This window comes from Puma concolor, chromosome B3 (assembly GCF_028749965.1).
Source record: "Puma concolor isolate L17-30 chromosome B3, mPumCon1.1.hap2, whole genome shotgun sequence".
NCBI lineage: Eukaryota > Metazoa > Chordata > Mammalia > Carnivora > Felidae > Puma > Puma concolor.
Genome location: NC_141672.1, coordinates 110245340 through 110259727, shown reverse-complemented (window position 1 = coordinate 110259727; position 14388 = coordinate 110245340). Strand labels below are relative to the sequence as shown.

Sequence of the window (14388 nt, the reverse complement as noted above, 5' to 3'; positions counted from 1 at the left end):
ACTGCCTGGGTCTAAGGTGTATCACCATTACCTTCTTGCACCTAACCCAACAACCCTCCTCAACCCTCTCCCTGTTGAGAGAGGGACTAATACAGTTGACCTTTGAACAACCTGGGTTTGAACTGTGGGGGTCCACTTCTATGTGAGGTTTTTTTTTTTTTTTTTCAGTAAATATGGTACAGCACTGTAAAGGTATTTATTCTGAGAAAGAGAGCAAGCAGGAGCAGGGGAGGGGCAGGGGGAGAGAGACAATCCCAAGCAGGCTCCATGCTGTTAGTGCAGAGCCCGATGCAGGGCTTGAACTCACGAACCATGAGATCACGACCTGAGCCGACATCAAGAGTTGGAGGCTTAACTGCCTGAGACACCCAGGCACCCCGTCCTTACAGTTTTCTTAATGTTTTCTTTTCTCTAGCTTACTTTATTGCAAGAATACCGTATACAGGGGCGCCTGGGTGGCTCAGTCGGTTAAGCGTCCGACTTCAGCTCAGGTCATGATCTCACGGTCCGTGGGTTCGAGCCCCGCGTCAGGCTCTGTGCTGACAGCTCGGAGCCTGGAGCCCGTTTCAGATTCTGTGTCTCCCTCTCTCTTTGCCCCTCCCCTGTTCATGTTCTGTCTCTGTCTCAAAAATAAACGTTAAAAAAAATTAAAAAAAGAAAAAGAATACCGTATACAATATAGAATATAACATGCCAAACATATGTTAATCGGCTATTTATGTTACCAGGAAGGATTCTGGTCCACAGTAGGCTATTAGTTAAGTTTTGAGGGAATCAGAAATTATATATATATGGATTTTTGCCTGTGTAGGGGTCCATGCCTCTAATCCCCATGTTGTTCAAGAGTCAACCATACTTCTTTTTGTACTCTATAAGGCCTGGAACTATGAGCTCAAAATGTGCTTACCAAATGGGAAAACCAAGATGTTATCGTATCGGCCTATTTCACAACTCCTCATCCTTTGTTTTCGCATTTAGTATATTTAGAGACATGGTGGAAAAACAATAGTTTTTCATCAATTTAACGACTTTTGAAATGTCCAGGAGAAAAGACATTTAAATTCCAATTCTTTGCTTTTGCGTGTCCCAGGAATTGGTTTTTAAGACAACCCTTAATATTAAAAATATTTTTGAAAACAGAAGCTGAAAAGCCTCAGCAGAGTGCGCGCAATCTGAATGATAGCCACAAATTGATTTTAGTAGCAGAAATTGAAATACGACACCTGGAGCAGCATTCAAACCTGGATGTGTATAAACGTCTCTATCTGTGTGTCTGAACAAAATCAAGTTCAGACTCATTTAAAAATATTCAACCTGAAAAATCTGCAATCTAGTTAATGCGCTTTTTTTTGAACAGAGCATATAATGACAACTCATCATTTTCATATACAAATAAACACACTTTATCTTTTACCATCAACGTCTGAAGAAACCACAACACTTAAAAAAGGATAAACACACAGTTTCTGCTTTCTAAATAACAAGGGGTGTTAAGAGGTTGGATGTATAATTCTAATACGGTGGTTCTAAGCAGTCTTCACGTTGAAATCATAAATCCTTTCCCCATGTTAAATGAAGCAAAACCATTTTTCAGATAATTGCTTAAAAGGTGAACAAACAATTCTTCTTCATTTAGGTACAAGGCAAGCCTTTTGGACTGATTTCAATCAGAGATCCTTTGTTTAGCAAATACAATTAGTATGGTTGGTAGTTTTACTAGTAATGTAAATATAAACCAAGTTACTTCTGGTTTCATTAAGTAAATCACTACAAGTGCAATTTGTATCACAATAAACAGTTTAAAATTTAAAAATACAGCAGTACTCTTTCCCCTTCCCCCCAAAGTGTAGGCTTCTGAAAAACAATGTATTGAGCAACTAAATGCAAACCAAAAGCCAAGAATCTTAAATACCCATATGCTGGGGACACTGCAGTTTATTGATCTACAGTCAGAGCTCCTGGCCAGGTGTTGAAGCCGAAATATAAAATAACGTTACTGCCTTCCTCACCAGCAAAGAGAATACCAAATTAGTTCAAAAAGTCCCTTCGGACAAAATAATGAATTCCTCCAGCAAGGGACCTTTTCTAAAGGGGAAAAGAAAAATATGCCATATAAAAATGAATAAATAAATAAATAAATAAATAAATAAATAATGTGAAATAGATACCTCCGGCCCCTTTGATGCTGCACAGTTTGACAAGCCGTTTGCATGAAAATAATTCCCTTCAACTCCGGAAACTCAAGGATCTCGAGGTAATCTTGAACAACTTTCCAATCTGGGATCATGTAATGAGTCACATCACTAGACAAGAGTTTCCCATCTAAAAACATAATTCAAAACGTAAGCGATTAGACGTTTGCAAGTCTGGCTTATTACTATTTCAAGGTCACGGTGCTCCAGTTTGCAAGATAACTTCCAGTCTTAACTACACCCTAAAGTTTTTGAAGGACATGACAAATCTACTTTGGTAGAGGCCCCAAGTTCAGGTAAATTCAGCATCTTCATTTTTCTGAAGCTGCGATGAGACTCAGAGTGCTGTGTGGTGTTGCCAGGGGTGCAGAAGATGACTAATTTTTTTAAAAACCAGCAAATCCTCAGCACAACCTAAATATTTATTTATGTTCACTCACGGACATACTCGAATGGCATTCAAGTGGGGTCCTTCCAAATATACAAGTAAACCACTTGTTTATGCCTGGCAATTTCAAGCGGGTTCTGAATCAAGCTTGTGAACATGCTCGGAAGCCTCCAGGGGCCACAAAGCCGGAATCGACTGGCAAAGATGCTCAGTGCCAGCAAGGGCAGTGGTTAGGCTCTCCACCCGGCCCGCATCTCAGGGACCTGGTTCGCCAAGGTGGAAACGAAATGTTCACCTTAACCATAAACTGAGGATTCCAAATACTCGCTGGGAAGGACCCTCACGCCCCCCTCCCACCAGAGGGAAGAGAACCAGTAATCTCCCTCGTTAAATCGGCCACCCTTGCAGCTGAGAAAACAAGTGGGGGAAGGTGTAGCGCACGGCAGCTCCAAATCCAGCTTTCCCGTGACCTTCCTGTACAACGAGGGCCCAGACAATTCGCAAACCCTAGTGCAGAGGACTCTCCACTGGCTGAAAGTCTGAGGCATCTGGGCTGGCAGGTCAGAAAATTTGTGGGGAGTAAAAAGTGTCAAATGAGCGGCAGCAGGAGCTCTGGGCGCCCGCGCCGCGGGATGGCGCCCCACCTCGCGCCGCGGGCCCCGCAGCTCAGCACCCTCGCCCCATTTCACAATCTCGCGATCCTGGGGGCGCAGAAGAGGCCGGTTCCGGCGCCCACGGGCCCCTCGGAAAGCGCCGATCGCCGGGCCGCCGGGCTCTGGGCCCGGAAGTGGAGAGCCCCAGAAGCAGCGCGCCGCGGCCGTCGGGGCGGCTCCGGGGCCGCCGGGCCTCTCGCTCCGCACCCGCAGCCCCGCCGCCCGCCGGGCCCGAGTGCTGCTGCCTGGGCGGGCGGAGACCCGGCGGCCTCGCGCTCCGCCTCCTGCCGCGGCCCGGCGCCTCCCGGCGGACGGACGGCCCCGCCACCCTCGCTCCCGCCGCCCGGGGCTCTCCGCGCTGCGGCCCGGCCGGGACTCTGACCGTTGCGGCAGGTGGCGGGCTGCGGGCAGAGCGGGCTGTTGCAGGGCACGCTGGGCCGCAGGTAGTGCTCTCGCACGATCCGCAGCGTCCGGCCCTGGAAGGTCCTCAGGAGCAGCACCTTCTCCCGCTTCTGCAGCATGCCGGCGGCGCTCGGCGGGGGCACAGCTCCGGGCCCTGCGAGGCCGCCCCGAGCGAGCGGCCGGGAGGCGGCAGGCGAGGCGCGGCGCGGGCGGAAGCGAGGCCGCGGCTCGGGGCCCGCCCCCTCGGCCGGGCGGCCTGGTCTACGCGGGCTCCCGGGCACCCCTAGATAGCCGCCGGAGCGCCCCGAGGGGCGCAGGAACCGCCCTAACAGCCGCGTCCGGGGCTGAGAGCTGGAGGAGCCCCGCGGCAGGCGTGCTCCAGCCCCGGCAGGCTACGGCAGCCCCGCCTCAGTTTCTCCCCTGCCTACCGTTGCCTGGGGGCTGGGAAAGGTGGAAACCGCCCAAAACACTTAGATATAAGATCTGTGGAATATCTGGAAGCTAGTTTAAAGCCTGGTGAAGAAAGATTTGGTGCAACTCTGAAGGGTTATTAGACCCCCGGGGCCATACAGGAATGGGAGCTGCGGAGGGGGTAATTATTAGTGTTTTCTCTTGGTTGGTCTTGCTTTCCAAAAAGAGCTAAAAGATTGAGCGAATAAGCCAGCAACCCTGCCAGCCCAGCATTTTTTCCCCCTTAAAAAGTCGTATTTATTTTTAATTTCATGTATTTTTAATCCCTATAAAAATTCAAATAATGCAGATAAAATGAAAACCAATCCATTTCCTTGAGGTAAACACTTATCTATTCAATTCCAGCTTTAGGGCATTTGCAGCCTCTGGCAAAGGAATTCTCCTTTAAACTTGGGGATTCACAGTTTGTTCTGAGATCGCACACTCTTCGTTGGGTAGAAGCCACTGTTCTTCCACGCACTCAGGGAAGACTTTTGAACTGTACCAAAAGCATGACATGCAAGCGTCCCATGTAATTTCCACAAGTCAATGGAGTCAGGCATTATTACTCCCATTTTACAGATGATGAGACGGGAGTAGGAAGGTTAAGTGGCCAAGGTTACCCAGTTATTAAGTGGTAGAATCAATACTCAAGCCACGAACTGGCTGAATCCAAAGCAGGCTCTTAACTCATTACTGTGTTATTCACAGATGAATAAAATATAGCTCTTGTATCTAAGGACTTTACAGTCTCCTTCTTGAGCTCTAGTTAAGGCGGTTTAACCAGCCGGCTGGGAACATTAGCGCTTCCTATTGTTAAAAAAAAATTCAAGTAAATGTAAAGATCAAATTGGCTGTATTTAAGGATTTATGAATCACACAGCATCCCATCTAGCAAACAGAAAAGGAGCTCTGAGGAGCTGTACAAAATGGAAGGGTTTTTAGGACGAAGGGAAGTGGAAAAGGAAGTTCTGAACAAAGAGTGGATTGTTTCCGGCAAGGTTACCTTCCCTTGGAGGAAGAGTTGGGGGATCAATCATGCGGAACACCTCACTAGAGTGGATCAAATAATTCCAGAAAGACTGGCTAAGGGCACATTCCTGGGAGAGGCAGAGACCAATTAAGTCTTGGTTTGCTGTCCTGGGGGCAGTTTGGGGCCTGTTGTTCCTTTCTTCCCCCCCCCCCCCACCCCAAGTGAAACGTGTGATCAAAATTGAAGCCATTAGCCCACCGCTCTGTGGGCTTCTCACAGCTTTTGCTGATCCTCTGTGTGATTTTCACAGGTTGGGATGGTTTTTTTTGCTGGATCTCCGTGGTAGTCACAGGTCATGACTCCAGGTTCACAGTTTTCTAGATGGTCGTTTCCTTCACTCCTTTTCTGGCGTTCAGGTCTTAGGGAGATCATTTGCTTGGTGGTTAGTTGCTGTTACACCTGCGTTTAAAGCTTTGGAGGGAACATAGTGTACTAGGGAGACCACTGTGATTATTATGAGCAGAATAATTCCCAGTGTTTGGAGTGCACTTTGGAGCCATAGTCCCCAAGACCCAACCCAGTCAAAATCAAGTAAGTCAAAGAAAAACCGATCGCATTGAAGCAGGCACCTTTTAAAGCCAAATGGCATGTATAGTGATCTTTAAAAAAAATAATAATAATGTTTTATTTATTTTTGAAAGAGAGAGAGACAGAGTATGAGCAGGGGCAGGGGGTAGGCAGGGAGAGAGGGAGACACAGAATTCGAAGCAGGCTCCAGGCTCTGAGCTGTCAACACAGAGCCCAATGTGGGGCTTGAACTCATGAACCCTGAGATCATGACCTAAGCTGCAAGTCAGAGGCTTAACTGAGCCTCCCAGGTGCCCCAATTTATGTAACTGTTACTTATGTAACTGTTTCAACTTCTCCTCAAGCATTAATCCAGTACAGCAGGTGGTCCTGGTGGCCACAGCACCGATTACTTCTTGCTCAGCTGAAAGAGTACTGAGGTCTATCTTATCAAAAACAACTTTGGCCACAGAGTCTAGGGATTTTTGTTGGGCAGCTTTTGTCTTAGCACATGCTGCAATATTTTCAAGAGTTAAGGAGAGGTCCCTGATCATACTCTTATTCACATTTATTCCTAGTCAAGGAAGTAGGACCCTGTGAAAGGAAGCAAATCCTGAATCTTGAAAGTTTCTTAGAAGGTCCTTTCTAGGGGCGCCTGGGTGGCTCAGTCGGTTAAGCGGCCGCCTTCGGCTCAGGTCATGATCTCATGGTCCGTGAGTTCGAGCCCCGCGTTGGGCTCTGTGCTGACAGCTCAGAGCCTGGAGCCTGTTTCAGATTCTGTGTCTCCCTCTCTCTGACCCTCCCCCGTTCATGCTGTCTCTCTCTGTCTCAAAAATAAATAAACGTTAGTGCTCGCTTCGGCAGCACATATACTAAAATTGGAACGATACAGAGTAGATTAGCATGGCCCCTGCGCAAGGATGACACGCAAATTCGTGAAGCGTTCCATATTTTTTTGAGAACTGAGAGCAAACTGAGGGTTGATGGGGGGTGGGAGGGAGGAGAGGGTGGGTGATGGGTATTGAGGAGGGCACCTTTTGGGATGAGCACTGGGTGTTGTATGGAAACCAATTTGACAATAAATTTCATATATAAATAAAAAAAATAAAAAAATAAAAATAAATAAAAAAAAATAAATAAATAAACGTTAAAAAAATAAAAAAAAAGAAGGTCCTTTCTAAGTTGACAATGTAAATTCTGGGGAGTGAGGTGACTTAGTTTGAATGTGAATGGTTAGGGGCACAGTTAGGTACCCTAAGAGCTATTACCCAACTCTGTGTCAGCCATCTAGGAATTCATAGCCCCAAGGAGGGTGAGAACCACCACAGACAAAGATAAACCATGTTGGGGCACAAAGCATTCTTGTTAAGGTGATACCATCAATGGATTCACCCACAGGGATTGTTGCATTTGCCTGTTCAAGCCAGGACTCAGTTGGGTTTTCAGTGTACTTGGGAAGTAAATCTCCTAGCACAAAGCAGTTGTTCTAAATACCTCGTAAAGATGGGTGCTGCCGGTGAGGTCTTTTTGTGATTGGGGACAGATCTGAGTTAGGTAATCATGCGAGTATGGGTGTGCAAATGTATTGAGATTTACATAGGTACTTGTGTCTACTTGGGTAAAACAGTTATCATTGGTGAAAAGTAAAAACAAGGCACTAGATTTCTGGCCATTTGAGTGGAACTTGATAAGAGACTTCTAAGGCGGGGGTGGGGGGGGGTGGGGGGGTGGCGTCTATCGTTGTAGTGACATTGGGAATAGAAGAGAAATTGGTCATAGGAATGACCATGGGGGTTTCTAGCATCATGGACAGATTGGAGTTTTTGATGAGAAATTCAACAGTTTGAAAGGTTACCCTCCTTAGGAATGGTCTGGGAGATACAGATGATGGCACAGGCAATGCCAGAGTCATGGAAATAAAAAGAAAGGATTTCATGTTTATTTAAAATATGAAGTCTTTATCTGGCATCTTGGGTGAAAGCAGTCTACTCAATGGAAGCTACTTGTCTTTCTCACCAGTTTGATTTGGAAGTTTCCAGTATCTGCCTAGGATCAGATGTCACATGGAGCCTTCTTTACCTGTGAGATGTATACCCAACCCTCAATGCCTTCTGGTTTCACATCAGTGTCAGGAGCACTTGGTAAGGTCCCTTCTTTTTTTTTTTTTTTTAAGGTTATTTATTTATTTTTGAGAGAGAGAGTGCACACGGGGCAGAAAGAGAGGGGGAGAGAGAATCCCAAGCAGTTTCTGCACTGCCAGTGTGGAACCTGATGCAGGGCTTGATGTGGGGCTCGATGTGGGGTTCAACGGGCTTGAACTCACCAACCGCGAGATCATGACCTGAGCCGAAACCAAGTGTTGGATGCTTGACTGACTGAGCCATCCAGGCACCCCGGTAAGGTCCCTTCTCAGAAGGGACAAGAACTGTCTTCTAATGACATTTCCAGAATACCTAGACAGCAAGCTCCAGACTGTGACGAGCAGGACCCTTTGAACTGGGACTGGGAAAGCTTCTTTAACCTGTTGATGACAGGCTTTAGCCTAAGACTTGAAAGATTTACAGTAACTGGTCATACTAGCGTGAGACAAGGGATCAGCAGAAAGTTGTATGCCAATAAACGTTGGTTGACCGGTGACTGTCTTATGTGGGGTGTTTATGTTTCCCAAAGGTGGTCTGCAAGTACTCAGCAAGACCAGAGGCAATACTGAGGCCAACAGAATCCAGGAGTTTCAGCAAGTTTAGAGATTTTTAAGTTTGAAGATCCCATTCATTCTCTGGACCTTGCCTGATGATTGAGCGTGATAGGAACCGTGATAATTCCAAGAGGTTTGTAAGGTTTTTGTTAAAGCTTGTAGTTTTGCCCACTGAAATGGGTGCCTTGATCACTGGAGATTGTGGAAGTTATACCCCAAGTGGGAAACATGTTTTCTAATTTCTTTGCCACTGTGAGGGGATCTGCCGTGCGGCAGAGTGAGGCTTCAACCCATCCGGAAAACGCACAGACAATAACAATGACGCATTGATAACCTATACTAGGTGGCATGGCAGTTGAATGAAGTCCAGTTGTGGATGCTTAAAGGGTCTCAACAAAGGAGTTTTGAGCCTCTGGGAATGAAAATAGTTTTTCCAGGAGCAGGCATTGGTGGTGAACCATTTTTGCAATTCTGTAGAAGTCTTGCCACCCATGTTTACTTGTAATATAAATCCCTTTAATTGCTCCTTGGTGGGTGAAGGAGTGCAAAAACCGAAAAACGGGATTTGCCAGGGAGCAAGGAAGAACCAAGAGGCTGTCTTGGGTGTCCTGTAGCCCCAACAGTGCATTTAATCTACAACCATTGTTTACCCATTCTGGTCTCTGATTCAGGAGCAGACGGTAGCCACGTTGTAAAGACATCAAGATGGCAGAAGTCTGGCAATGAGGGGCCGGGAGCAGAATGGATTTTACACACACATGCCACAACCTCTATAGAGTCTGTTGCTACTGCCCTCGCATGGAAATCAGCCAGGGCATTTCTGGATGCCCAGGTCCCGTCTTTTCATGCCTCAGTTTTTATTTATTTATTTATTTATTTATTTTATTTTTTTATTAAAAAAAAATTTTTTTTTTCAACGTTTATTTATTTTTGGGACAGTGAGAGACAGAGCATGAACGGGGGAGGGGCAGAGAGAGAGGGAGACACAGAATCGGAAACAGGCTCCAGGCTCTGAGCCATCAGCCCAGAGCCTGACGCGGGGCTCGAACTCCCGGACCGTGAGATCGTGACCTGGCTGAAGTTGGACGCTTAACCGACTGCGCCACCCAGGCGCCCCGTCATGCCTCAGTTTTGATGGCAGCGATTTCGGAGGATAAGAGAATAGCAGTCAGAAGTCATTTACTTGTTGTACACTTTTTGAAAAACAATGTTTATTTATTTATTTTGGGAGAAAGCGTCTGCGGGGGGGGGGGGGGGGGGGGAGGAGAAGAGAAAGGGAGAGAGAGAATCCCAGGCAGGCTGTGCGCTGTCAGTGCAGAACCTGACCTGAGACTTGATCCCATGACCTGTGAGATCATGACCTGAGCCGAAACCAAGAGTCGGATACTTAACCTACTGAGCCACCCAGGCACCCCTCCTTCTTGTACATTTTTGACTGGGCCCCCCGAAGATGTAGGAAAACCCCTTTGTTTCCATAACATCTCCAAATCATGGATGACCCCAAAGGCATACCGGCTATCAGTGTAAATGTTAACAATTCGTCCTTTTGATAACTGGCTTGCTCCGGTAAGGGCCTGGAGCCCTGCTGGATGGATTTAGCTTGTGGCAAATTCTCTCTTTCAAGGAGCTCACATTGGATAGTAACAGCACAGGGGCGCCTGGGTGGCGCAGTCGGTTAAGCGTCCGACTTCAGCCAGGTTACGATCTCGCGGTCTGTGAGTTCGAGCCCCGCGTCGGGCTCTGGGCTGATGGCTCAGAGCCTGGAGCCTGTTTCCGATTCTGTGTCTCCCTCTCTCTCTGCCCCTCCCCTGTTCATGCTCTGTCTCTCTCTGTCCCAAAAATAAATAAACGTTGGATAGTAACAGCACATCCAGCTTGGAAAATCCTTCTCATTTTGATAGTATGACTCAGCAGCAAACGAAATGAGATCAGGATTAGTCAAAGTGGTGTCTTCCAGAGCAGGAAGCGGTGTCATGGGATGGGATGTTCCTACCTCACAGTCACGGGGCTCACCTTCATCAGGCAGAGAGGTTGTAGATTAAGGACATTGCAACATTTAAGATGTAAATTAGGTCGTGAAAGCGGAAGGATCGCGTAGGAGGAGTCCGCTTGCACAGCAATGTTCAGTCAATCCAGAGTTAAGAAGATTTAGGGCAGCCTGTCAAGTATGTAAATAAATGTCATGTCCTAAGGCTTCTGTGAACTTTGTAGCTGAGGCTATAGCCTTAAGGCAGTCGGGATAGGTGGAGAGCCATGGAGTCCAGCTGTCTGCTATCCCAGGAAACGGGTCTGTTTATTGCCGTGTTCTCGCATAAGCATTTCCAGGGCTTGCTTTTCTCTTTCATGCACAAAATAAGGTGAAGCGTTTTGAAAAGACACGTAGATCTAAGACACACGGTTCTCGTAGTGCTTGTTTTGGTCCTATCAAGGCCTGCTCGTGTTTATCCTCCCAAGGCAGGGGTTCAGGGACTGACACTCCAGTAAGTTCCCAGTGTGGGGAGGCCAAGAGAGGGAAATTAGGCACCCATACTCTACGATAGCCAGCCAGGCCTGAGATCCAAGAACTGTAAAGAGTAGGAATAGGAGCCAATAGGTATTGGCCCTTAGGGTCTGCAGGGCTGAACAAAAGTCTACAGCAGAGAACCACCCTGAGGCAGCTGGAACTCGCGACAAAAGGGTGTTTGGGTTTGGAAACACTGGGAAACAGGGAAGAACTGTCTTGTTTGTTTGTTTTAAAGATTCTATTTTTTGAGTGATCTCTACGCCCACCGTGGTACTCAAACTCACGACCTTGAGATCAAGAGTCGCATGCTCCACGGATTGAGCCAGCCAGGTGCCCGGAATAACTACCTCGTTAATACTTCTCAAGTCCCGGACAAATTGCCATCTTCCCTCTCAGGTTTCTGGACTGACAAGATTGGCACATCACAGGGGTTGGTCCAAGAAGTGAGTGGGAGGCCTTGGATGGCCTCAAATTTTAGTGGGTATTGAGGCAATTTGGGCAGAGGTTTAGTTATATCTGAATTTTTATAGGCTCTGAACTTTTTATTCTCCTAATGTCAGTATTAGAAGTAGCCCGCAGATTTTGGGGCACCTTGATTACATCAGGGGACTTTGTTGAAATTCTTCCTCATCAGTGTCAAGGACCTTGTAGGGAACATAAAAGATCAGGTTCAAGTTGGTCAGGAAATGCTAAGGTGAGGTCTCCAATGGAGGCAAAATGTCTTATCCCTTTTCATTTAGAAAGGAGATCTCTACCTAATAGATTAACTGGGCCTGAATCACATAGAAAAAAGGGATGTTTTCAGTGAAAGGTCACAGAGTCATTTGTACTGCTTGAGATAGAAACTCTCTCTGAATTTTATTAGATACCCTTACTATGGAAACCTTCTTTTCACTCTGAGGGATTTATTGTCCTAGGAGAGTGGAGTTTAAAATAGAAAGTGTAGCACCAGTAGCTACCAGAATTTGGCAAGACTTCCCATCAGTTTTTTTTTTTTTTTAAATTTTTTTTTTTTAACGTTTATTTATTTTTGAGACAGAGAGACACAGAGCATGAACGGGGGAGGGTCAGAGAGAGAGGGAGACACAGCATCGGAAACAGGCTCCAGGCTCTGAGCTGTCAGCCCAGAGCCCGACGCGGGGCTCGAACTCACAGACCGTGAGATCATGACCTGAGCCGAAGTCGGACGCTTAACCGACTGAGCCACCCAGGCGCCCCTTCCCATCAGTTTTAATTTTAGTTTCCCATAGGCTGCTTAAAGGGATTACTGGGAGCAGTTTATCGGAGGGGCCCTTGGAGTCCCATCAACCCTGGGAAGGGACCATATGGGGGCCTTCTTTGGGGGCAGATATGGGGGCATTTGAGCTGATGTGGAAGAAGTTGTATCAGGCCTCGGAGTCTCAGTTGGTTACAATTGAGACATTGATTTCCGGCCCCGTGTTTTGGTAATGGAGGGTGTAATGCTGGAGGCCCGTGTTTTAGGTCTCTGCCCTTGGAGCTGTTGTGGCTGTAAGGCCCATGGTTTGGTGAACTTTTGTTTATGGTCTCACTTCAAAGTCCTTTCAAAGTGCTCAGCTGTGGTCATGACTGTCAGTCAAACTGCTGGCTTCTCATCCTATTTCCTGTGTTTTTGTCAATCTACCGATCTCAAGAGATAATCCATTTGTAAATAGGGCAGCTAGAGCGGGTTGTGTGACCTAGTTTATTGTTGGGAAGCTGGAAGCTGTAGGAAGAGAGCTGCCACATGGGCTTTAATGTCTGCCATAGGTGGGGTGCCTGGGTGGCTCGGTCGGTTAAGCATCTGACTTCCGCTCAGGTCACGATCTCGTGGTCTGTGGGTTCGAGCCCCACATCAGGCTCTGCACAGACAGCTCAGAGCCTGGAGCCTGCTTCGGATTCCGTGTTTCCCTCTCTCTCTGCCCCTCCCTCATTTGCACTCTGTCTCTCTCTCAAAAATAAATAAATAAAATGAAAAAGTCTGCCATAGGTTCATCTTTCTTTTGTTTGCCTGTTTGAATGACAAACCAGTCGGGGCGCCTGTGTGGCGCAGTCGGTTAAGCGTCCGACTTCAGCCAGGTCACGATCTCGCGGTCCGTGAGTTCGAGCCCCGCGTCAGGCTCTGGGCTGATGGCTCGGAGCCTGGAGCCTGTTTCCGATTCTGTGTCTCCCTCGCTCTCTGCCCCTCCCCCGTTCATGCTCTGTCTCTCTCTGTCCCAAAAATAAATAAACGTTGAAAAAAAAAAAAATTAAAAAAAAAAAAAAAAAAAGAATGACAAACCAGTCAATGGCCCGAGATGACGCTAGGAATGGCTTTTTGGGTTTTTTTCAGATTTTTTAATACTTTTAAGTAATCTCTATATCCAACGTGGGTCTCAAACTTACAACTCTGAGATCAGGAGTCGCACGCTCCACCCACCGAACCAGCCGTGTGCCCCAAGGAATGGCTTTTAAAAGGTCAGTTGCTACATTGCAGAAGCACTGCAAGCTTTTACTGGTCCATGAGGGGAACATACTAAAGATTGGGGATCTCTGAAACCATCCTCAGGGGTTTTTGCCATTTTGCTTCCTGCATCTATCTTTGGGCCTTCACCAGGTCCTGCCAACATGTGTAGAAGCTCACAAAGATCTGGCAGCCTGGATCATAGGCCCCAGCGATGACTCCAGATTTTCCAAAAGCCTTTTGGGGATCCTCCCTGCGGTTAGGAAATTTCTTTAACTACGGCCCTTAGTTTGGCGTTTGACCAAGGAGTGAGAGATACCTAAGGAGGACTGCTGCCATCTTGAGTGGCTTTGTCTTAAAAGGGAACTGTGTGATTTTTTTTTTTTTATTATGTTTACTTATTTTGAGAGAGAGACAGACAGAGCGTGAGTGGGGGAGGGGCAGAGAGAGAGGGAGACCCAGACTCCGAAGCAGGCTCCAGGCTCCGACCTGTCAGCACAGAGCCCGATGTGGGGCTCAAACTCATGACCCGGGAGATCATGACCTGAGCGGAAGTGGGACGCCCAACCAACTGAGCCACCCAGGCGCCCTTTAAAGGGAACTGTTTAATACTGTCTTCAGAGTGGACAGGCAATTCAGATAGAAAATCAATAGAACATTAGTACTCAGGTAAAGGAGAATGGAAGGGGACAGTAGGAGGCATGTCAATCTTATTGTCTTTTGTTTAAGGTACCTCTGTGTCTTTAATTTTTCATTATCCTTTTGCGATGAATTTTTTAATGAAGCGCTTTTGAAATCTTGAAGCCTTTGGAGGCTTCAAGATTTTAATTAATTAATTAATTTTAATTTACATCCAAGTTAGTTAGCATATAGTGCAATAATGATTTCAGGAGTAGAATCCAGGGATTCAACCCCTGTATATAACACCCAGTGCTCATCCCAACAAGGGCCCTCCTTAATGCCCCTTGCCCATTTAGCCATCTCCTCACCCACCACCCCTCCAGCAGCCATGTTTATTCTCTGTATTTAAGAGCCTCTTATGGTTTGAACCCCTCCCTGTGTTTATATTATTTTTGCTTCCCTTCTGCTCATCTGTTGTGTATCTTAATTCCACATATGAGTGAA

General features: G+C 46.9%; 1 protein-coding gene and 1 non-coding gene across 4 annotated transcripts in view; one reads left to right on the top strand and one right to left on the bottom strand.

Moving 5' to 3' along the window:
• The window catches only part of DIS3L (DIS3 like exosome 3'-5' exoribonuclease), a 34803-nt gene extending 30954 nt beyond the window's left edge, over window positions 1-3849 (bottom strand). Inside the window, exons 1-2 of one of the 3 annotated variants that reach the window (XM_086711013.1) lie at window positions 3616-3849; window positions 2169-2322 (exon numbers count right to left, since the gene is read on the bottom strand). In XM_086711013.1, coding sequence (XP_086567139.1) covers window positions 2169-2322; window positions 3616-3754 — 293 coding nt within the window. In that variant the 5' untranslated portion in view covers window positions 3755-3849. Of the gene's footprint in view, window positions 1-2168; window positions 2323-3224; window positions 3360-3615 lie in introns of those variants that run through there. The other 2 variants (XM_086711012.1, XM_086711014.1) reach the window with 2 other exon arrangements.
• Window positions 3850-6473: 2624 nt separating this feature from the next.
• On the top strand, window positions 6474-6580 carry LOC147580277 (U6 spliceosomal RNA). Its single transcript, XR_015253070.1, has one exon. It is a non-coding gene; the product is annotated as a U6 spliceosomal RNA (small nuclear RNA).
• The last annotated feature ends 7808 nt before the right edge of the window (window positions 6581-14388 follow it).